The sequence below is a fragment of the Haliotis rubra genome, unplaced genomic scaffold, assembly GCF_003918875.1.
Source record: "Haliotis rubra isolate DU_JTF1 unplaced genomic scaffold, ASM391887v1 Scf1005, whole genome shotgun sequence".
Taxonomy (NCBI): Eukaryota; Metazoa; Mollusca; class Gastropoda; order Lepetellida; family Haliotidae; genus Haliotis; species Haliotis rubra.
Window position 1 is genome coordinate 253024 of NW_025764899.1, and position 24047 is coordinate 277070.

Below are 24047 nucleotides of genomic sequence, written 5' to 3' on the forward strand. Positions count from 1 at the left end.
TGGAAATATGTCGGTTTTTAAACATGTTTTAAATATAGAGCTCTCTCTTTTTTAAATTGAACCACAAATACAATCAGAAATGTTCCTGTGCCAATGTGAAAATTCACGATTATCCTATATGTCCTGACACATGTCAAAAGTCAAAGTTTTTTTTACCAGAATATTACCTTAACATACTCAGTTGTTTGTACTACTTGTTGGCCATGTGAATGATAATGACTATTGATAGATTCGTTCAGGATACATAGGATCTCCAAGGTCTTCTAGATATAATCTGTCCTGATAATGGAAATATTCTTGCTCATAACAAAACTAGTTCAACTTACTTCACAAACATGCAAACACCATACAACAAATACACAAAAGATTCAATGAAAATAGTGATTTGAGTTGACCACTTTTAAGGCCCATCTCTTCAAGCATGTATGTTCCCCTTAAACCCAAAGTATTGCAAACAAAAGAAAGACCATTTAAGTCAGATCTATATTTCATTTATTTCTAGCCATTTTACACAATTATTGTTTTGATTCACAAAAATACTTTGTTGCATTCTTCAATATATTATAGATCAAATTCAATTTGAGTATGACAGCAGTACAGTTACCAATCACCTAGGTGTAAGTTTGAACACATGAAACAGGCGGCTGGCGGGCAGCGAGTGGGGAGCAACTCAGCAACACTGGCAGCAAGGTTTGCATCAATTTATCTATATACAAAACAGCATAAATATTGATAATTGTAACAAATGTCACAAGCAACAGACACAAATGTCATGGAAACATGTGCCCCATCTGCTGAGGAAAGACTGATACAACACAGGAATTTGGCAAATTTCAAAATGGAAAACTCCCATTCAATGACTTCTTGAGCATCCCATTTCCTCTGTATAATGAAGGTGCATAATGTGGCAGAGATTTTATCAATGTCTACCTTACAAAATTCTTAACAAAGTTACTTTACCATTATATTAATGCACAAACCAATTCCAAATTGATGAACGTTTGACAGAAAAATAGCCCAGTAGTTCCTGACTTACATGACTAGTCAGCACAAAATGCCATTTCTTTAGCAAAGTGATTTGTATCTGGCTGCTTAAAAATGATCTAAAAGGGAGTGGGTAACATGAAGATCAACAGAAATATCTGAGAGTTATTGACATAATGTGCAGTGAAGTCAGGTTAGACACCCCTGCTGCATGTAAGCAGCTGCAGGACCATTGTCTTTCTGAAATGACTTCATATGGCAGTTAACAAATGCATTTGATCCTAATGTAGGGACATCCAGACATTTCAGGACCCATTCCTACAATGAACTCTCACAAACCAGTGACTGTGTGTGTTTTTATTACTGAATTGAATGTATATGTATGATTCTGATTGTAATTGTGTGTGTGTGTGCGTGTGAATGGGAGGGTAGCTGCCATAGGTGTGTTGCAGCTAAACCCAGCAGCAGCAGATAATCATCATATAAATAACAACATGTATGTACAATCCTAGAGGAATACTGGAGTTGGCCACACAGGGCTTCACACAAACCTCAACAACATAAAATATAAATCATCTTTTGTACACATAGAAAATACTTAAATGTAGTATGTACATTAAGACTGAAGGGAGCACTGTACACATCTAAAACACTGTACGAAGCTGATTGGGTAGGGTAGGTGTGGGCAGTCTATGCCACTAATAACAAGCATGTATCAGACGAATCAGCTGACAAAACCTGTAATCTAAAAGCAAGGAATGTCTCTTCAACTTCAGGCAAGTAACAAACTAATATAAAAAAGACTGAACAAAGCAAAATAAAACAAAGCCACTAGCTTCAAGTTAAAAAGTATATGGCCTCTCTTGGAGCTATCACTACAGTACTAAGAATACCTAGTGACTTTGTCAACTGTTGACAGCTAATGAACACAAATTTCTAAACTTGGTGTTAACCGTCAGCATAAAAAATACTTAAAGCTATCAATACATCACACAGGATGAATGCATCAATAGAACCTTCATCCCTTGTGACAATAAATAAAATCTAGAGGAACTGGGGTTGTCACATGTCTAAATCACAAGTTCAAAGAAAGTTGATCACAATGGGTTACCATGGAAAAAATATATAAAGAATCTGACAGTGACTTCATTCTGTTTTAAGACGTTTGGCAGCTGTAACATCCCCTGAGGTTGCTGTTGAAGCTACAGGCATAACAAGAATGGTATGAGTTTTTGTGTTTGGGGCAGTGGCAGCTGCTGCAGCTCGCACTGTAACAGCAGTGGGTAGTGACGCTGAAGCTCCAGTAATAGTATTGGTTCCTGGGGCACCTCCAGCTACAGTTGACGACAACACAACCACTGTGTTTGCATTCGAACTGCTTGTGGATGTCCCTGTTGCAGGAAGGCCATTGGCTGTGGGTCTGACTGTAACTGTAGGAGCAACACTACTACTGTTATTTGCTGAGCCTGCATTGGATGTTACAAGCATCACAGTAGTCGTGTTGGAGTTGGATGATGTAGACACATTGTTTGCACTGTGTCGCATAGGGGATGGCACAGCAGGTTTATCAGATTCCAGTGTGCTCAAGGCAATGGCGCTGCTAAGATCTATGAACTGAAAAATGAAGTTCAAAGAAAATAAGTTCATGCATACTAACTTGGCTATGTATATATAAACACAAAATATGACAGACTGACTTGCATTGTAACATATTAAATTTAGCAAAAAAACAATCCCCTTTTGACAGCTATTTAACAGTTATTCCCTTCTTAACTAAATTTACCCAATGATAGGATTACCTGTCGCACCTCGCCCATAACAGCAATGGGTGTTTCTCCTGTTGCCCTGGCAACCTTGTGCTCGACTAGATAGAACATGTACTCGTCATATAACAATCGGATCAGATGAAATGAACCAAAGCTGGCTGCACTGCGCAATGTTAGATCTCGGATCACCATCGAGCTGAAATGAAGTAAACCTTATAAACACCTTGTTCAATCTCTACTGGCAGAAATCCAGCAAATCTGCATAAAATACAGATAATTACTAATAGCCAATTATAAAAAAATTAGAAAAATTTTAAACATTAGAAAAATTCTGACAATGCCAATAATACAACACTGTTCGTAATAACCCAATTGTAACTTTTTCTAACTTGCTTACCAATGTGTTTTAAAAAACCCCACATATTCCTGATCAAATGCAAGCATCAAACATACATAAGCTCTATTCCGCTGCCATTAATAACACATAAACAAAGCACTAAGTATCACTTACTATATACTATACAGGTGTTTTGCTGTATGTGTAAGTTTAGGAAACATGTAGAGGTATGATCCAGACTAAAAACACTCACTGGCTAATAAAATATCATCTGGGGCCCTGAGGGAGATGTGCCTGATGTACTGGGGCACCTCAACTATCACTTCCTGCTAGTTCACCCCAACAATTGGCAGATGAACAACGACTTATGGAATATACACTGACGGTTTAAGTTTACTCTTAAAGTATTAACATAATCACAGGGTCTAATGTGTTATAGTGTACAAACTGAAAACATATATCAGCCATGTCAGAGTCCTTTGGCCAGTTCCACTTTTACTGTGAAAACCTTTGTAGACTTGTGGTAGAACTAACCTATAAAATGACCATTTTAGAAGGAACTGTCTGGCTGCTTTAGGGAAGTTTGGGCTCCCCTCATGTGGCTTGAGCACCTGGTTGACTACTCCCTCCAACCAAACAGCCCACTGCTCCAGTGAATTCTGTTGTTTCAGTGTTTTCTTGAAGTCCTCTTGGAGCTGTTGCACCACGCCATCTTCACACTGGCATACCCAGGAGGCCTGCTCCTAGAGTTGACAAAGTTTAAACCTAAAAGTATGACCTCTCTGAACATGTTACATATACTGGTACAGTACTACCAGTAGACAAAACAGTAAAATATTCAAGTTAATTGAAATAAAAATGTTGATGTCCTTCTTTCATCTAAAACTCATGGCCTATCGAATTCAATTCAAACCCAGGATTTTACCTTGACCTACACAACTATCAAATCAGATGAATACATGAAACGTTTTATGGATAACAATTTCAGGCGTTCACCTAATGAAGGAGCAAGAATTAGCTCTGAAACGCAGCATAAAGAACAAAAAGAAGTTCTCCATAAAACATGTCATGTATTCATGTTTGTCCAACTTCTAAATGCCTCTCAAGATCTTTATCCAAAACATAACACAACCAGTTAATGGTCGATGTTTAATGTATGCAATTGTTCACATCACAAACATTTAGCAGAAGAAAACTGTGATGAGAGGTACAAGCAGGTTATAAATTCAATATACAATACATTCTGAAAAACAACTTTTTTAATCAACAAAGGCACTTTCAATACAATCAGCACAATATTTGTTTCTGTTTATTCTGTTTTACATATTACAGCATGTCTTTTAATACTGTGCAAATTGCTCCCACATAAACTGAATATGATTATCCACTGTAAATGGGCACAGCAGCCTCTTCTGACCGGGGGATCCTTTCACAAAGCAACCTTTACTAAGGTCAACCTTAACTCCCATTCTTTAACATTGCACTAAGGTTACCTTAGTGACTTACGATCACCTTAGTGCTGTGTGAAAGGAGGCCGAGAACTGAATGAATGCCAATTATCAGTCTCCCACACTTTAGTGGAAAACGTTCTTATAAACACTGAACATCTACATTTTTGTGATTTTAAGAACTGGTTGACCAAAAATTACAATATTTAATATTCAGAAAACATCGACAAATATTGAAGTGATTGCAGAGTTATCTCCCTTGAGCTACTATGACAAAGAACTTCATGGGCATTATACAGTGACAAGGTGTTTGAGCAGATAATTCAGGATCTAGAAATTACTTACAAATAGAAATGAACATTTGCTCTATATGAGATATCCTTCATTCTAATCACATTTGTTTGTTTTGGCTCATATTCAATACCTGGACATTAGCAAAGTCTACTCTGTTGAGATCAGTTAGCATCTGGTTGATCTGTGACGTGTTCTGTAGCACAGCCCTCGACGCCTGAGCCAGATGGTTGAGAGATGTGTAGCGTCGCAGCGTCTGAGCAAAGGCACTCACAGCACCAACCTGACAAAATACAATAGTCAATGTTGCTCATCAATATTTCCTTACATCAGAAAACATTGGAGACACTTTTGATAATATTTTTCACAACCCATTTCAAAACACATAGTGGTTTCCAATATACATGCCTGCATCCTCCCATGATGGAAACCATAAGCTAACAACTGGACATGAACTGTGGCTATAAAAGATGAGTAAATAAAAACAACACAATATTATCTGAGCTCTGCATGAACTGGTTCTCTTTCTTCTATTGATGAAGCGATGAAGTGCATGTGTAAATGTTTTCAATCAGTCAGCAATATCATCAAATAAACAAACAAGTGTGGACAAGTAAAGCCACTGGTTGAAATAATAACATCACTGAGACATCATTTGTCTAGTGTTTAAATTTAATGCTGCACTAAGCAATATTCCAGATATATGGCGGAGGCAGCGTTCAAAATAACCGCCGGCCCGCAGGCCCAGCACCGGTTATTGTATCGGGCCAGCAGTTTCAAATATTTGCAGGCACTTGTGGCCTTCAGTAAATTATCTGTCAATTTTTGTTCAACAGGAATTTGATGTCATTCCACATTTCCAGTGTTGTACTGGTTATAAGGACAGTATATAACTATGTGTGGTGTAGTCTATTTTGTTTTTATTGGTTTTACTTTAACAAACTGGACCTGCAGATTTAATTCAGGGCCTGTAGATTTTAAAGCCTCCAGGTGGCAGCAGGCCCTGATGGCTAACTGGCAAATATGAAGTATTGCAAACACTGGGCGGAGGTCTGTAAATATTCTAGTTTGGACCAGACAATCCACTGATCAACAGCAAGGGCATCGATCTGGACCATCAGGAAACAATCACACTGTCAAGTAACATAGAACACCCAACATATCTCTCCAGTCTCCTTTAAGTGTGAGTGAGTGAGTTTAGTTTTACGCCACTTCAAGCAATATTCCAGCAATATCATGGTTGGGGACACCAGAAATGGGCTTCACACACAGGTCTTCAACATGACCAGCAAACACTTTAACCACTAGGCTACCCAACTGCCCCAGTCCATGTTTAAGAGAAATATGTCACTGAAGACTGATTCTAATTTCTATCCAGGAATTCAGCTACACTGCTGGAATACTAACCTTTGTTTTGACCATTTCTTCTGGCACATCTACCATGGCACTCTTGAGCCAATTTTCTAAACTCTTGGCAAAGTTTCGTATGGCCTGAGTCAGAGAACCTGAATTTAATGAAGAAAAAATTGAGTATCTGTAATAACCCTGACATTGAACCATTACATAGTGCATAATTTCTTACCAGATATGTGTCATATGTTTTTTCAACTACAATAGTCATGATCCAGAAAGATTACATACTATATGTGATGCTGATGACAGTTGTACTTACTGGGAATAGGCCTGAGAACATCAGGAATCAATACTTCCACTAATGCTTGATAGAAAGCATAATCAGATCTGCGCACATATTTCTGTACAGGTTCATATTTACACAAAGCGAACAGCTTCTCTTTTGGCAGTCTTTTCTCAAATTCATTTTCTGCACTGAAAAAAATAATAACAACATCCAGTTAATTCCTTCTGAAAATTCCTGAACCTAAAAACACAACATGAATAGAACTGGAAAAATTTCAACTGATAATCAAATAGTTCTTCAAGTCAGTACATAAATTTAGGAGTATGAAATAGCCCAGATCACTTTTATCAAGGAAAAGAAGAGCTAACTGAATGTTAAACACTTGAGTGGGTAGCAGATTGGGCCAGCAATAGCAACCTTAGGTAATAACCATACAAACACAGGTTGCACCTTCTAAATATAAAATTATACACAATGATTGAGTTTTGGTATTGATGGTTAGGAACATAAAACAATTTTTGTTCTGGGTCTAATAAAACCATTTTATTTACTTCCATAAATTTCACTAACAGTCATTCATTCACTGACTATGTTGTCATCAGAGTCAGTTCCTCATGATTCTAATGGATTCAAAATTTCACATATTTCCCTGAATTTCTAACATGCATTGACATTCAATCTGTTGTCATACCATGCTATAATGACACATGGTTACAATGCAATGATGTTATAGCTCTAAGAATGTTCCAGCACAACTCTCGTTCACTCTTGCCAGAAACAACATGACCTGTTAAAAATGGGACCAAGTCAACATTCTTACATGTAATATTTGCTGAATATTTCATGAATTGATCTGATGTCTGAAATTCATGGCTTGATAAAGGCAACAGACTGATGTAAAATGTGTTGCTGAAGAAGTCTGAATACACAACAGCTCAACCTGCACAAAAAACATAAAGGCACTCATACGATCCACATCACAAGCAGAGAACCAAATAAGCTATACTTCAACAAAACAATATTATGTAGTGGTGACCTACCTATTTTGTTCAGATTGCTGATTCCTCCAAAAACCTTGCCAGAGTGCTTCGATGAGAGAGAACTGTAGATTGACAACAACATCGACTACAGCCTGTTTGGAACAAAAAGAGTACATTATGAAGTGCTGAACATATCTAGCTACATACAGAATACAAATGAAAACATATTCCTGTACTATCAGGGGTGGAAATAACCCATTGCCCGACGCCAGAGTCCAGTGTTTTTTTCTGTCGGGCAAGCAAATTTGTATATCACACTGTACCAGTGTCCAGTTGACTTCAATATTAATTAAGTTGTTTATTTAAAAATCAACAAGAAAACGGCCGGTATAGTGGAAAAATTATCAGGGCAAGTGATTTTACATGTGCCACTGTACTGGAGTACACTAGCAATTTTAAAGTTATTTCCACCCCTGACTATACCTCACAAAATGTAATTTTTCAAGTAAAATTGATATTTTTATACTTATCCTGACTCATGATCTTTGGCTTATCTCCCTTTTCCGCGAATGGTAGTGGAACACTTGAATCCCTTGAAGTTCCCGAAGCGGAGGTAAAAATACACTCACCCATGAGTTACCTCCCTTTTCCGGCGTCACCAGTCATGTGACCAGCCTTACTTGTCACTCTCTCCTGACCACTTGGATCTGCTGTGAAATCCGAAGTGTTTCCCCGGTGTGTGTGTGTGTGTGTGTGTGTGTGTGTGTGTGTGTGTGACCTCATGATCTTTTGCTTATAGAATCCAATGGATTGGTGGTGGGTCAGGCCACTTCCTGGATTCATCAGCTGTCCTTAGATACGTCCTGTATCTCCCCCATGGGAACTGTGTAGCGGCATTTCCGAGATCCTATTCTTCCAACTTCCATTATAACTCGGGGGGACCACTTCTTGTCTTACTTCCATCTCAGACAAGTTGAATCATCTTGATTCATGTGGCTTCAGATAAACTAGTATCTTCTTATTACTAGATATCTTATAACAACCCATAGATTATGATAAGATCTTTATCATACATGAGTTGCGACCTCTTCATGTACAGGTAAGATCTTTACCCTTACAGGATCTTTAATCACTCATGCTAGCCTGTCCTAGACTGTGCGCATGGACTTTCAAACTAATACTTTTCTTCAGTAAAAGTTATCAACAAGTCAACGTGATAAATGGTGACATTTTCCAACTCAGCGCCTTTGTGGAGCCGTTAGTAGCTGTGCTACAACCAGAGGCCCTAACTGGTGAATGCCTGAGACGTCTTCAGTGGCTATGTCTCGGAGGTAGTGGTTGGCAAACACTGTGTCCGACTTCTAGAAGCAGCCCTCCATAATTGCTGATATAGAGCAATTTCCATGCAGAGCTAGTGTTGACACCAATGCTCTGACTTCGTGTGGGTTGGAAGCTCTTGGAGGTTCTAGTCCTGTTGCTTTATAGGCTCTCAATATGACGGCTCTCATCTAGAACGATATCGTTCTTGAGACTTCTGCTAATGTCTCTGTGGATAATGGGATGAATAGGCGCGCTTGAAGTTTTGTCTCCTTGTCTTAGTCTTTGAAGATATATCTTCAGGGCTCTGACCGGACACAAGGATAGGTCCTCTATATCCTCTGGTCTGAGGATTGTAGATAGCGCTGGTACGTAGAAATGTCTATCTGGCTAACCAGGTAGTTGGTTCTTGGCAATGAAGTCCCATCTAAGTCCTAGATGAACTGCAGCATGTTGCCCCGTGTCGAATCTGGTTCGACCAAAGTCCAGCGCATGCATCTCTGATATTCGAGCTGCCGTGGCTAGCGCAAGCAGGAACAGAGTCTTCTGTGTCAGCAGCTCGAGTGTAGTCTGGTCTACAGGTTCGTAGGCATCACTGGTAAGATGACGTAGAATTACATTCAGATCCCAGGCCGGAGCTATGAACTTCTTTGCTGGTCCTCCAGTTTCAAAGATCTCAGCAGAGCAAGTAATTCTGGTACTCTTGTCAACTTGATGCCTATTTTCATGGTAATCACTGTACTGATGGCGGCGGCGAGGTATGTAGATAATGTCGAACGATGTCTGGTCTGTCTAAGATGACACAGGTATTCCACCACTTGAGGATGAGTAGCTTTCATTGTAATGAAGTCTTTCCGCCTTGCCTAAGTCTCAAACTTCAGCCACTTGTCATCATACATGTTACGAGTAGATCTGCGTAACGCTAGCGTTACTGCCTTGGCTGCCCTGGCGGAGTATCCTCTTTTCTTCAAACATGTTTTGATACGGTCCACACATGTAGCTGGAACAGTGTTGGGTTCCTGTGGACATGCTTGGTGTCCGGATGTATGAGTAGGTTCGGCCAATCTGGTAACTTGATTGTTGGACCTCCGAGATCTTCTATTAGGTCTAGGAACCATACTCTTGCTGGCCAGTATGGCGCGACAAAGGTCAGTTGTAGCGCCTGTGTCTGTTTGATCTTCAACAGTACTTTCCGTAGTAATATCAGTGGTGGAAACGCATAAGCGTTTGGTCCTTCCCATGATATGTTCAGTGCATCTGTTGCCCAGGCTTGAGGATCTGGAACTGGTGAGACAAATGTCTGTAGTTGTTTGTTGAGCCTCGTAGGTGACGGGTGCAGTGGTCGGGAGAGAGCGTCTGCAAGCACGTTCTTGGCTCCGGTTATGTGACACGCCATTATCCAGATGTTTGCCTCCTCCATGATGTCAAACAAGTGGAATGTGAGCTGTAGTAGGCTTGGTGATCTTGTAGATCTTTGCCGATTTATGGAGAATGCCATTGTAGAGTTGTCCGTGTGGACCATCAGCATTCTGTTGATCAGCGAGCTCGACCATAGTTGTAAGGCGTTGATCACAGCTTTCATCTCCAGCAGATTGATGTGAAATGCTGCTCTGTTTGGACCACTTCCTTGATGCAACTTGATTGTTGAGATGTGCACCCCAACCTTGTATCGATGCGTCTACGTAGAGATGTGTGTTGAAGGACGGCTCTTGTAAATAGGTCCCTCCGCAGCCATTTGACCTGTGGGTCCACTAAAGTAGGTACCTCTTAAGATTGTCTGGCAGCAAGATAGGGTCGACGCTGTCCAGATGTTTTGTCAGGAACCGTTGCAGCGGCCTTAGTTGTAATCTTCCTGTAGGTTTGCGCACGGTGTCAGTAGATGAGAGGCTTCGCCGAGCCTTTGCTTCTTCCTCGAACCTCCGTTCCATCATAGACATCATCTGGTCGGTGAATTGTCTCATAATTTCACCCAGATCAAGTTCTGCGTTGATTGAAGCTGCTGCGGTGTAGAAAAAGCGTTCGCAAAGGCTGATGAGTTGTGTGCCTCAACTTCACTCCATTGAGAAGTTGGTGGTAGTTCGTCAAACAGCTGGCCTGCTGTGACCGTTGCAGGAGACAATCTAGTAGTCGATTGAGTCGCCGATCTCATAGGTACTTTGGGTAGAAGTAATCGGGGATCATCAAAACGTCTACTTGATGCGGAGGTAATATCTCTTCGTTGAAGGATTTCTGATGCGTTGACTAACTAGGTTGTGTAGATTTACCCTCCGATCTGGTAACAGATGCTTTCTTCTGCGACGTAGAAGAAGACCTCTTTTTCTTAGCTTGAGTCGGAGTCAACTGCGTTGTAGCCGATCTCTTCTTGGCCCCCGTGCCAGCAGACTGCCCCTGCAACGTACTCAACATAGCACCAGTATTATGAATCTCCGCAGTGGAAATCAACATACGGTTTGCAGGCTGATCTCCTGTTTCATCAGCCATGACTTGAAATGACTTCCTCACCCGATCCATGGCACTTCTATAGATATAAGACAAATATTGATTAAATTGTAGATTTGATAAATCAACACAATAAGTACAACGCAAGCTGGAAGAACATGGTTTTATGCACAGAAGGCATTGGGGGGTGAGGATCAGCCACGGATAACCTGTGCCTGCAAACACTGCAAGATTTCATGAAATGTAAACAAAGTTACATAACGATGAAATTATGACACAAATACAAATAATTTTTACAAAATGTTTACATATAATACATAGTAGTTATTGCCAAATCCATACACAGCGTAATTTTTAAGAATAGGACCTAAATAAAAAGGATATAATGCTGTATACGGGACTCGCCCAACCATCCACTTGGGCGAAAAGGGAGAGAGTGACAAGTAAGGCTGGTTACATGACTGTTGACGCGGGAAAAGGGAGGTAACTCGTGGGTGAGTGTATTTTTACATCCGCTTCGGAAATTCAAGGGATTCAAGTGTTCCACTACCATTCGCAAGGAAAAGGGAGATAAGCATAGTTTTCTTTTATCCTGAAGTTTGAGCAGAAACAATTAGAACAGTTTACCAGTTTTACTGAACCTAACCTTCACAACTATCTTATAAAAGCTGACATATAATACAGAGAGTGAATGCAATGGCTGACCTCTGCATGCTCTCTGTACATCTTTTGAAAGGTTCTGATCTCTGCAGGGGTGACTCCATCAGGAAGGGGGTCACTGCTTGTATCTATGTCCTCAAAGTTTGGGATGGCTGTTGATGCATCACCAAGGAACTGCTGGTGCTGCTGCTGAGATGAATTTGTCTCCTGTGACCCAGGTGTGTGACTTCCCTGGCTGCTGGTATCACCTTCAGATCCATCCATCTTACTGTTGCTAGGCCTGGAGTGTAAGATGTGGTTATTACTGATCCAGGTAATCAGTTCTGACCTTGGGTGTTCAAATCTAGGATGAATAATTGTGTTACCAGTACCAATAATTCATTTGTTATCTAAATTCATCACCTGTACAGCAATTGTCAGAAATTGTATCTGGGAACCCACTTCAGTCAAGTCTTCTCCCAGATATGTATTGTACTTACTTTTTGCTTTGATACATTGGCTGCTGACGCATGGCCATGGTCTGGTCATCAGTGAACTGGTTGAGAGGAGAATTGGCCTTGATTCTAATACCATAATAATGATACTTTGAGTTCCCCCTGAAAGAAAACCAATCATAATATGTTACACACAGAAAATTATGATTCAAAATCTGTTATAATCATTAGGGGATTTAAAGGCTTGTTACAACAGTCAGATATTACCTGGTTCCCAATCTTCGTGTGCGAAGTCCCAAAAATACAGATCTGATAAGTTTTCCAAACGATGCTGGGTTCATGGGGTCAAGATTCTGCTCTTGACAGTGCCGCAAGTAGTGATAGTACAGTGTACTCCGAGGCAGACTCACGCCCTCAGCAGTCTCGTAGTTGTCTAGCAGCCATTGAACCTGGCAACCAATCGTTACTTTTTCAACTTGTCAATATATACTCATCAATCATGTATCATGGTTATGGTAATGGTAACGTATAAAGACAAGTCTAAGAGATGTTATCACAATATTACTTATTTCTGTGTAATTGAACATACAAATGTCAAGTGCTGACATGTTAAGTTTTAGCATATAGTCTTAATATTCATCATGTACAGGTTTCTTCAGATGGTAATACAAAGATTATCGATGAAAGATATTCCAAACTGCATGCAAGTGAACAATTACTGTCAAAATGGTTGAAAACTACATTCTCACAACAGCGTTACATCAAACCTAAAATGACATGACACCATTCAATGTGCCATATTATGTACATATGTAACTGGTTCATCTTCACAATTTATTCTACAAAAAATGAAATGAATGGGTGACAAATGAAAACAAATGTACATAAATAATTAAATGAAAGAAAAATAAACGCACTGAAAACCGTGTCTCAGATTTGTACTGCTGTAACACTGTGTGCGGCTTACAAAAGACTGATTAAAATACAAAAATGAGGTACGTACTTCATAAACTCCGTGATATTTCTGTAATAAAAAAACAAATAAGAAATCTGAGACAATGGTTAATCCAAATGAGATACAGCCATCACCATGCACAGTTTTCAATATCTAGGGCTACCATAAGTAGCACTTTACAAGGTATCTGCACAAAATCAGCATGCAAAAGTTGACGACACATTCTAAGTCTACAATACACAGAATCTGAGACACGGTTTAGATGCATTTCAAATGGAACTAAGTGTGGGTAAAGAATTTCTGTATCTGTTTACATACATGCACAGAGTTCCAAAGAACACCCTCACAACAGCAGTAGTCTAATTATGATCTTTGTTACCAATGTTACAGGTTAAATGGTACACACTTTCTCACTATCTTTAGAACATAGTGCACATGAAGAATTTTGGCATCAATCAAGTAGAGTGCTATCCTGGTAAGTGAATACAACAGGATTTGTGTTAGTTGCACACAGCAAACATGGGTTACACATTGGGTAGTTATGCATGATTACACAGCTACATTTAGAACACATTTAAGCCCTGATTACTTGAAACATCTGTAAATAGACAAATATAGCTTTTAAAAAACCTGAAATAACTGGCTGACAAAAATGACAGCAAAAATCAAGTGGCTGTAGTCGAGGCTTGAGTCTGACTTCCACTTGATCTGGACCAAGTGTGATTCTTGTCTAACCTTCTGTCTACATTAGTAAGGAAATCACTGAAAGCATGTAAGTAACCTGGAAAGACATTTTTCCAACTATTTTACAGAGAACCTACCATAACTTCAAGACAGAGAAATAAGAAGACTGAGGTGGAACAATATGCAAGCATAATATAAAACTAACTATTGGTAAGCAGTGACCCAGACCAAGAGTTTGTGAGGTTAGGCCAGATAGTTAGGTCAGTGAGCATGGGTTTGTAAATCTGAGATAGAGACTCACAACAACAACACAAAACTGACATGAACCAACTCACCGTGGCAGGTGATGCTCTGGTTGTGTGGGTTAGAGGGGTGCCCTCCCCATCCATTGTGCCCCCCTGGATGAGATATGTACCTCCCTGCTGTTGAATGAGTTGACCCTGTACTGCCTGCACAGCAGATCCCATCGGAACGATCCCAGTGGCAACCTGAACATATACTAGACATCAGTAGTGCAAGGCTTGCACATAGGAATAGGTATGGTCATGATGTATACAACCCATGATCTTTTGATCATGTTGATCTGACAAGCCAACTAAGATCAATGAATACTAGTATATATCCTTACAATAAAATCTACTTCATTTCTACTCAAACAGTAGACCCATCATTTGGCATACATGTTTATGGTGCACTTGTTTCCATACTGTCAAAAACATAAATCATCAATGTCTAGACTATTAAGCATATCTATTTGAATGCTTTATTACTGACATAAATACACTTTACATGAGATGTATAACCTCATGTACATGATTAAGAGAGAAAAGTTATAGCTAGTAGGGTACAGGCACTTAATGTGGTAGGAAAGCCCAACATGATGCAGGTCACATTACCCTCTTGGTGAAACCCACCACTGACAAAATCAAGGATCATAATCAGTGTGAGTATGTCATTTAAACCCATGAAGCCAAAGTTACCTACCTGGGTTCCTTGGGCTGTTTGATAATAGGTTCCAGACACTGGGGTGTACATTGCATTCTGTCCATAGTCCTGATAGTTTTGCCTAAAACGATATTAAGAATGATGTAAACTTTCATATCCTAGAAGTGACAGGATCACAACGTCAATTTACTGTCACAAACATATTTGTTAAAATTATAGTAAAATAAGGAAAAAAAGGAGAAATATTGTACAACTTTTGTTCAAAAATGAATAAATTAAACACAAATAAATCTTAATCTGTCAAAATGAAATTTGCATAAAGTCAGCAATATGATAACCATTGTAACAAGACATAATTCAACTGTCAGAGAAATAATGCAGTATGTGATAAATGGCAAATGCTCGTAAGTATTCAGCAAGTGGAAGAACAGATTCCATGGCCTTCGATAAGGGAGTGGAGGTTTCATCCTGTATGATTTCTCTGATGTCACAGTATATGAAAAGCAGCAAAGGCTAGAATAGACAGTGTAGGACACAGCACACTCCAGAATGAGGTGACAAGAGATGTAGGTGAGAGAACACAACAGAGAATCAAATCATCAACACGGCAGTTGGCGACAAGGCACATGCTCCTGTCTGTAGGTAGGTAGTAGGTAGGTCAGTATCAACAAAGTGCTGAGAAACACGCTTGCTTGCTGTCATGTGCCTGAACATCAGGAGGACAGGCGACAGACAGGCAGACAGACGGTGCTGGTTAAACATATCATGCGGAACGCCATCAACAGCAGCTCAACATCGCCACTCCACATCTAGGTTTCATTTAACTCTGCACACTTATTCGTACATTTGGCCATTTGTAGTTGCGTAGATACTTGGATCAGATCCATCTACGTACTGTACTTGTGACTGATATACAGTCTGTCCTCCCTGCAAAGTGACAGTCTCCTGCCCTTGCTCCACCTGCTCACCCACTGTTGCTGGAACATAAATAGTAACATCAGGACTTTAAAGAAAGAACTTCTCAAAACTTTCTCAACATAATTATGTAACATAGCTGTAAATAATATCCAAAACAAATGATTGACATGGGTACCATTATATGCTCTCCACCAATAGTATGGCCTTCGACTGTGACAATGCATGACGACTGCCTTCAGAATATTTAACCCAGCAAGACAATATCTACAGGCAACAGCAACGACAGCCAAGCCACAAATGATTGAATCCTGTCTCCACAGGTAACCAGTATCTAATACTATTTTCAGAGTATTTAAAGGTAGAATCAAATACACCAATAAATTATTAAAGCCATAATTTGTGAGTGGATATTCTGAAACAGATCCACATCAAGTATAAATCTACCCTCCTCATATTGCGAACTTTTCTTTTGAAGTATCTTAACAATTCAAGGATTAGGTTCAGAACTGCATTTACACCAATTAATGCCCATCAAATATTTAAAGAACCTGAAAACATAGCTTGTTTTTAAATATTCATCACAGTAACAGGTTCTTACTGAGTGAACATCTCCATGAATGATTTATATCCAAATAACTGTGACTGCTAATCACAGGCTCAGATCTAGTGTAAGGACAGTGTTTTGAACAGTTATGAACATGAATGGAATGTAGTTCTTCATTATCATGTCACTGAACAACCAAGCCTTAAACTCACTGGTGACAATGAACTGCTGGCCGGAGTGGGCCTGAGCAGGCTGGATGATGGTTGTTGTGGGCGCCACTTTGTTGGATGCTGTCTGCACACTGCTACCGGAGGCTGTTGTTGCTTTCACTACTGCTGCCTGAAACAGTTAACATCCAATCTCATAAATATTCAAGACATAAACAAAGGCCAAATAAAAAAATGTTGTGGTTCCGATTACACCTCTTTAAAATTAAGGGTAGGTAGGTAGGACTTTTTTCTTCACATATTAAAAATGTAAAGTACGAACTAAAGTACTGTCGGAAATAGAAAAAAACTGTTTTTAGGCTGTTACTCTGTATCCCTAAAATTTACACAATTGCAAATAGCATATGTCGAAATAACCCACATCGGCCTAACTGGGCATTCAGTGGGATGCATAATAGGATATCCAGAAAAGCATGTTTACTCGTAAAATCGGGCAAAACTTAGAAAAAATATGAATAGCTGCTGAAAACAATAGATCAGACTATAGATGGCAATTAGGTCGCTCAGCCAGATATGACAACGGACCGACAACTCACTTGGCATGAAATGCATGTGCTGCCCACAGACACAAGGGGTCATCTCAAATATCTTTTGTGCTTTTTCACCCAAACTACTGCCGGCAACACCCGTTTTGCTTTTGAGACGACCCCTCCTACCTGTTTCTTTTTTATAGTCATAGTGAGACTCAATGGTATCTATATCCTTAATAGTTACAGTATTAAACAAAATCCATAAGATGATAGAACTAGGTATTAGTTTGCTTTTACCTTAGGATAGTATTCTGTTGGTGAGATTATCCTTAGGGGTTAGCAGGAGGTTCTTGTACATGAAATTTGTTTTGTTTTTATTCACATTATTAAATACACTGCTGTATCAAATAAAAAAAGAAAAGAAAAAAGTTCTACCCATGATTTAAAAGTTCTACTAAATATGTTCAACATGCCTAAAAACAATTATCTAGTTGTGTAATAAAAAAACATCTTATAAATAGTTACAAGTTTTCATCTTAAATTCTGTTGCAGAGATGTATAAAACACAATATCAAAGCTTAACGTAGATCAATGATATTCTGGCAAACAGTGATTTGGAAATGACAACAACAGCTGAAAACGTATTATTACAGTGAGTGAGTGAGTGAGTATGGTTTTACGCCGCTTTTAGCAATATTCCAGCAATATCAAGGCGGAGGACACCAGAAATGGGCTTCACACAATGTGCCCATGTTAATATTAAAGTATCATATACAAAAAGCTGTGTGCCTATATAATCACTAATAACCAGACAAGAAGTTACTGTTAGTATCGTGTTCATGTTGGTTGGAGGGCACACTTGACAGAAGAAAGATGACACCAAAGCAATAGATATGTAGGGGCTAGAAAGCAAACATCTCAATGAAACGTGATCAGTATCCATTACTCTACTACAGAACTGAGTTTATCTCCCATCCAATTCACTTTTGAACGATCTAGCTATGTGCAGCAGTTATAAAAAGAAATGTACACGGCAAACATGGCATCCCACTTACCCCATCAGTGGAAAGATTTAAGCCAAATGCCTGTGTGAAAGTACATGCATGCATTGATCACAGCACTTATAACATGCACATATTGTATAATGGATTGTTGCTAGGGCTGCAACGATTCACCCAGACCTTGTTTAAATTTTCGATATTTTGACCCTCGATTCGATCATTTTCGATTTGATTCTCCATCAGACTTCATTTAACTCTCAGAGTTTATTAAACAAAACATATCACGCTGAAAACGTTTTCAAGATTTGACCTGGAAATCAGGAATGTCAATGATGTGACCTTTTTCAAACACATAAAATATGAACAGAACAGCACTCAAATATTGAAATGAAATATTGATAATGGTTATCGAAAATTGAAACTAAGGTGTCAGATTCAATTTTTGATGAATCAAACCAAATCGTCGCAGCCCTAATTGTTGCATCACCGGAGAGGAACTTCCTGCACAAACTATACACAATATCTGCTCTAGAAAATCAAAGAAGGTCATATGGTTTTAATTATACGAATAATGAAAAATGTGTATACATCATTACATCATATAGAAAATGAAGTTAGAGAAGTATTAAATTGCCAAAGACAAAACAAGACAAACAGAAATGAACTGTTTTCACACTGACAAGCCTTCCAATACAAAGTGATTCAACTGTGGACTTTCAACCTTACACTCGGGATGAGAAGATATAGACAATTTCACTTTTTTCATCACATTTTTCTGATTTCAACACCATTATTTGGGTACATCAGTTTTCAGCTGTGGTTAGTTACATTACTTGTTTTACTATTTAATATCATTTTTTAAATGAAATCTATGGGTTGCCACTGTGCACTGTGGGTTTTACAACACACTTCTACATCTCCAACTGGCTACAAATCATATGATATTTTTAAGATCTGCACACCAGTCTGTTTCTTCATCACACTATCCTCAGGGTAAGTGTGTTTTACTTTATCAAATGTTTGACTTAGAACAAGGATAATAGATTGAACAAAGAACATGAAACAGGTCTTGGAAAACAAGACAATGCCACCCTTGAAAAATATCACACTTTTTGGTTGTCAGTATGAAATCCTTATTGAACTATGCTAAAATTCACTTCTGATAAAGTAAAGCATAAGTAACTGATTAAGGGAGAGATGCATATAGATATTTCAAAAATACTTTATGCTGTGTAATGATCAAGGATGTAGAAACGAATGTGCTGTAACTCTCACAGAGTACAGAAGCAGAAAACAATCCACGATTTCCAATATTTACAGAGAAAAACTCATTCCAAATGAAGAATAGGTGATGGGATAGATACAGTATTATAGTAGACAAAGAAGTTTCAGGAAAATGTTTTACATGGTTTTTCATTTATATCTGCTCTAAAATTATGCAACCCTGTATGAGCATCGCTGGTTTTAGTATATTATGTGATTACTTAATTTCATAGTTAAGCATTCAGTTTGAAAATGACAATACCTAGTATGAGTAACCTAGTACTAGTAGGTACCATTCAACATTAAATACTGCTATATGGAAAGGAAACTGACAGCATTTTAGAAAGTGATCATAAAGCTGAATTCCTCAAATATCGACCAACTGCCAGCATAATCATGAAGGTTACTAGGTACAGATCTATTGAACACACAACTACAAGGAATCAACAGACTTCTTCAATCAGAAGAAATCAATAAAGTCAACATCTATTATTGAAGGCAGGAGAATCTATGGTGGTGACTTACTTGCTGTACTTGCAATGTGGCTGGGTTCATAGCCTGTAGATCTGTTACATAGGTTTGGGTGGCCATTGGCACACCACTCTGCAATCAAAACATGCCAGTCATTTTAATTAATGCCAATTAAGACAACAATTAAACAAAGCACATAAAGACTAAGTTAACTCCAACTGACAAGAAACTCTAATTAGGATAACCAAAAATCACAATGATGAAAGGGCTTTACCAGCAATTGTCTAAGCTTACAATTAATTACTATGATGACTGTACATTACTGGACGAAAAGATTGAAAAGAACACTATGTAGAACTGCGGCACCTTTCATTAGTGTGTATTGTGTACAGCTAACAATTACTAACAGGGACATTAACTATTCATGCTTCTTGTTTACTTTTAAGTCTCAACCTATCATTGATTATATTAATTGCACATTAAAAACAGAAGACAAATTAGTGAATTAACACCACTACCACTACACAATATAATGATTTATAGTTTCTTCATTTTTAAGCTTAAGTAAAACAAAATACCGCAAACAATTGGCTTCTAATATTTTGAAATAATTTTGATGCTTATGGCATCTAACCACTAAGTATCACATCCCAAGGTTATTCCCCTTACTTGTATCTTGCAAAAACAGAAGAGCCCTGCATTTTGAGGACCAATAAATCCATTATAGCAGCTGTCATAGTAAACTTATAGTCATGCTTTAATAAGTTGGACATGTTGAAACCAAATAGATGCATACATTATTATTAGTGTTGGGAATTGGTTAAAATCTCACAATTGATAATTGATCAATCATCGAAATTAATTGGTTAGCGTCATTTATCAAATTCTCCTGGTTATGTTTGTTAATGCACAGAAAATCGAAAAAACCTGTGTAGTTCTTTCGGGTTCTTTTGCAAATTGCACAAAATGCATTTACAAATTTCACATCATAAAGGATGATTAGCATGGTATGAACCTAAATTTCATGGATAATTCAATCATGACAAGGAACGAGCTTGTAGTGCTTGTGAAATGTAACAGGCAAAACCAACCTTGTGAAAAATATTGTTAATGCAAACAAGTGTTCCAAAATTGTTTGTGTTCGATCATGAGAAAACATGATCGATTGCTTGGTCGTTTAGTCATTGCGCACTAAAATATTGTTAATGCGAAAAAAACAAGTGTTCCAAAATTGTTTGTGTTGACAAGGAACGAGCTTGAGTGCTTTGAAATGAGACAAAAAACATGATCGTTCCCAAATTGCATGATCGATTTGCTTGGTTGTTTAGTCATTGCGACCAATCTTCGATTATTTCAATTAATCGGATCACCACTAATTATTATTCAAACATTCACAATCATGTTTTTGGGTTTAAACTCCACTTTTTCCGATGACTGCTTGATCATTTCTAAGCTCATAAGGCCTTGATCCTGCACACATTGAAGCACATATAATGTCTCCTTTAACAAGTGACTTTGTTGAAAATATGCCATCGTTCACCCTGTAGTGAATGGGTATGAGATGGATAAACTCCAGAGGCAGCAGAGAATAAAATGCAAGAGCAGATGGAAAAGGCCCCATATAAATAGATTCCTATTATTGTTATTCTCAATCAAGTGTCACATGACTTCATTCATTTATATACTATTTTGACAAACATTGTGTCTGACAGCATTGACACAGCACAATATTAGATCAGTTGAGTAAGGTAATAGGCAGGGTTCCAGATAATTTTTCAACATCAGGAGTACATACTCCATATTTTTTCGCTACAGGAGTACTGGAAAACCTTAAAGAGTACTGAGTGGAATTTAATGGCGTATCAGTAATCTTGTGTTTCGTTTCATATATGCACCACAACATTGATTGTCTTGTGTAAACAGGTCAATAGGCCAATATTTTTTTCAGATAAATACGTCTGTAAATGATTTTAAGACCGTACACCATTGCTGTGGTGCGTACCTGCTACGTTTTCTAAATTATTTGCTACCGTATCGTGCATATTTTGTATCCGTACATACGCCGATACGGCCCTTATCTGGAGCCCTGTAGGTATATATATATATACATACATGAAGTTCAATGTTTACACAATTTTCTTAACCTTTCCTGCTCAACGTGTCAGCACCATGCTTTACACATTCAAACTATATTAATATTGGTTACATCAAACTTCGAAAATTAACAGTGAAATAACTCACAAAATTGCTTTACTCCAGCTTTGGCAGAAGTCCAATGTTGAATGACATCGCATGATTTACAGTGACATAATCCCCTTGCCAATTGTTTTTATTCTTGTGTCACACTGATATCAGTTTTGTCTGCATGACTTCTCTATGTTGTTGAATTTGTATGTTATTTGGTTGTGTAATGGATCTCATGCTGAAGATGAATTCCATCCGTAACATATAATTCAATGGTCTGTTTGGCAATTAATGGCAGACATTCAGTCTCTAGAAGTAATAAGGCATTGAAAAATAATGTTACCCTATTAATTCTATCTGCCCATTTTGACATCGTGTGTAATTTATTAACATACACACACACACAAAAGAAATCCAAATAACATGTTCGGTTCATTACCTAGAATTAGGGGAAATTTGTGCCATTATCACATTAAAGTAATTAAAATTTATCAAAGTATTCAGAAATGTTGGTTCTCAAAACTGCCATTGGTTGACACACTATAAAAACATTTTCAGACAATGTCACTTCAACTAACTGAAGTCTCCTGATCTATTCTTATGTAAACAATGCTATCACTACGTGTGTAGAGTAAATACAAGCACCTTAAACACTTTTGGCAGGGGTCACACTTCATGGTTACCAAGCAACTTGAATGGTGCCTTAGAAGCAGTCCATAGTGGCATAGTTGCTACTCAGTGTGGTATCTAAGCACATGGTGAAATAGGGCGTTTTATGACCCACTTCCAACAACTCTATGCCACAGGAACGCTGTAATATATTTTCCGAAGAAATATACCCGATCTGCACACATCACAGTTGTTACTCCTACCCATCTGAGACGGGCATGGTATCACTTCGGAAATTTGAAAATGCCGCCTCAGATCGACCGCATTTACCGATAGAGATGAAAAACGCCGCATATCCTTCGCCATTTTTACACAACAACAGCGATGAACATACGTGAAAATATTACTCTCAGTTATGATCACATTTACACCGAAATTTATCTAAATAACTGTTTTCAAACGCTGCAATAACAAGTCTACATCTTGACTATACACAAGTGTCTAAAGGAAAAGAAAAATCACCTTAGTTGGTCGTGTTGGTGGGTAACAGTCGTCACAGCTACGGTGGCTATGGCGTTTATTCCTACGGCAACTGTTGCCAGCCTCTTCGCGTCAGCACAAACCATCTTCATACGCCACTTCGCCGGGTCTGAATGCAAACATCTACGATAAAAACAAGTTTACTCACGAAAAGAGGATATACACAGACAATATATTTATCTACACATTATATTACCTGACGCGTATGCACAATAGAGTCATAATATCTGGAAACTAAACAACGTGTATGTGGACTATTTCGTCTAGTGGAATGCGCGTTGACAGGCGAAGTAGTTCGGTCCTATCCGTTAAAGATATTCAATATGGCGGCCACGAGGGTGGAGAAAAGATGGCGTTCTTGACAACTGAGGCATTAAAGCATGATCGGGCTTGCTAATCTCTTTCCTTTAACGCGAACAAATAGATGTCATACACTAGAACGCGTATATTTTCTCTGATAACCCCATAAGCTAACAGGAAGTAACAAATGACAACCAAGGTGTAGCGTTGAAATAGACAAAACCCCATGGTACATGCCACTACGCAGCTGGGTTCATTGTCTATGTGTCCGAGGAACATAATATAATGGCGCCAAATCAAACAATTGTGATTATACATCCTTATATGCAATGCTATTCATACTCTGTCTAAGCACTTGCAGTAAATATATATCGGCGTGTTAAATCTGGATAATATTTGCCTAACAAAAAGCTAATCTCGGTCTAAATGAAGTACCCTCTGTTTACACTGCTTTAGTAGTTTGAATGCCCAGAGTTAATAATATTATCTTATGATAATTTCAAACAGTCCGTGATTTGTAATAAAACAATATTTCTTAATTAAATTGTATGATGATCTTGTTAGTGCTATTGTTACTGTCTTGTTTTGAAATAATAACAAGCCAGTTACAACGAAGTTTTATACGTGTACATGTATATCTA

At 38.3% G+C, this 24047-nt stretch overlaps 1 protein-coding gene across 10 annotated transcripts; it reads right to left on the bottom strand.

Annotated features, from left to right (window-relative positions):
* Positions 1 to 475: 475 nt before the first annotated feature.
* LOC124267645 (DNA-binding protein RFX2-like) lies at positions 476 to 23215 on the bottom strand. 10 transcript variants are annotated; one of them, XM_046702663.1, is made up of 18 exons: positions 23089 to 23215; positions 19828 to 19905; positions 18094 to 18123; positions 16554 to 16680; positions 15775 to 15850; positions 14919 to 15000; positions 14270 to 14422; positions 13299 to 13319; positions 12563 to 12744; positions 12341 to 12457; positions 11907 to 12141; positions 7506 to 7597; positions 6499 to 6653; positions 6234 to 6331; positions 4960 to 5109; positions 3622 to 3830; positions 2784 to 2946; positions 476 to 2598 (listed from the first exon to the last, which is right to left on the bottom strand). In XM_046702663.1, exons 2-18 carry the CDS (start codon positions 19891 to 19893, stop codon positions 2131 to 2133), a joined length of 2424 nt encoding a protein of 807 aa, XP_046558619.1. In that variant the 5' UTR covers positions 19894 to 19905; positions 23089 to 23215; the 3' UTR covers positions 476 to 2130. The 10 variants fall into 10 exon arrangements, with proteins under 10 accessions (XP_046558619.1, XP_046558582.1, XP_046558609.1 ...); XM_046702626.1 differs by having other exon boundaries at positions 15724 to 15850; XM_046702653.1 differs by having other exon boundaries at positions 15775 to 15856.
* Positions 23216 to 24047: the final 832 nt, after the last annotated feature.

What these genes read in the sequence shown, in the direction of transcription:
- LOC124267645 (XM_046702614.1), bottom strand. Translation starts at nt 19,893, where the DNA reads ATGGCCACCCAAACCTATGTAACAGATCTACAGGCTATGAACCCAGCC. An exon ending in AAACAGCCCAAGGAACCCAG is followed by an intron (nt 14,423 to 14,918) that starts GTAGGTAACTTT and finishes GTATATGTTCAG; the next exon opens with GTTGCCACTGGGATCGTTCC. An exon ending in TAGACTTTGCTAATGTCCAG is followed by an intron (nt 3,831 to 4,959) that starts GTATTGAATATG and finishes TGTCAACTCTAG; the next exon opens with GAGCAGGCCTCCTGGGTATG.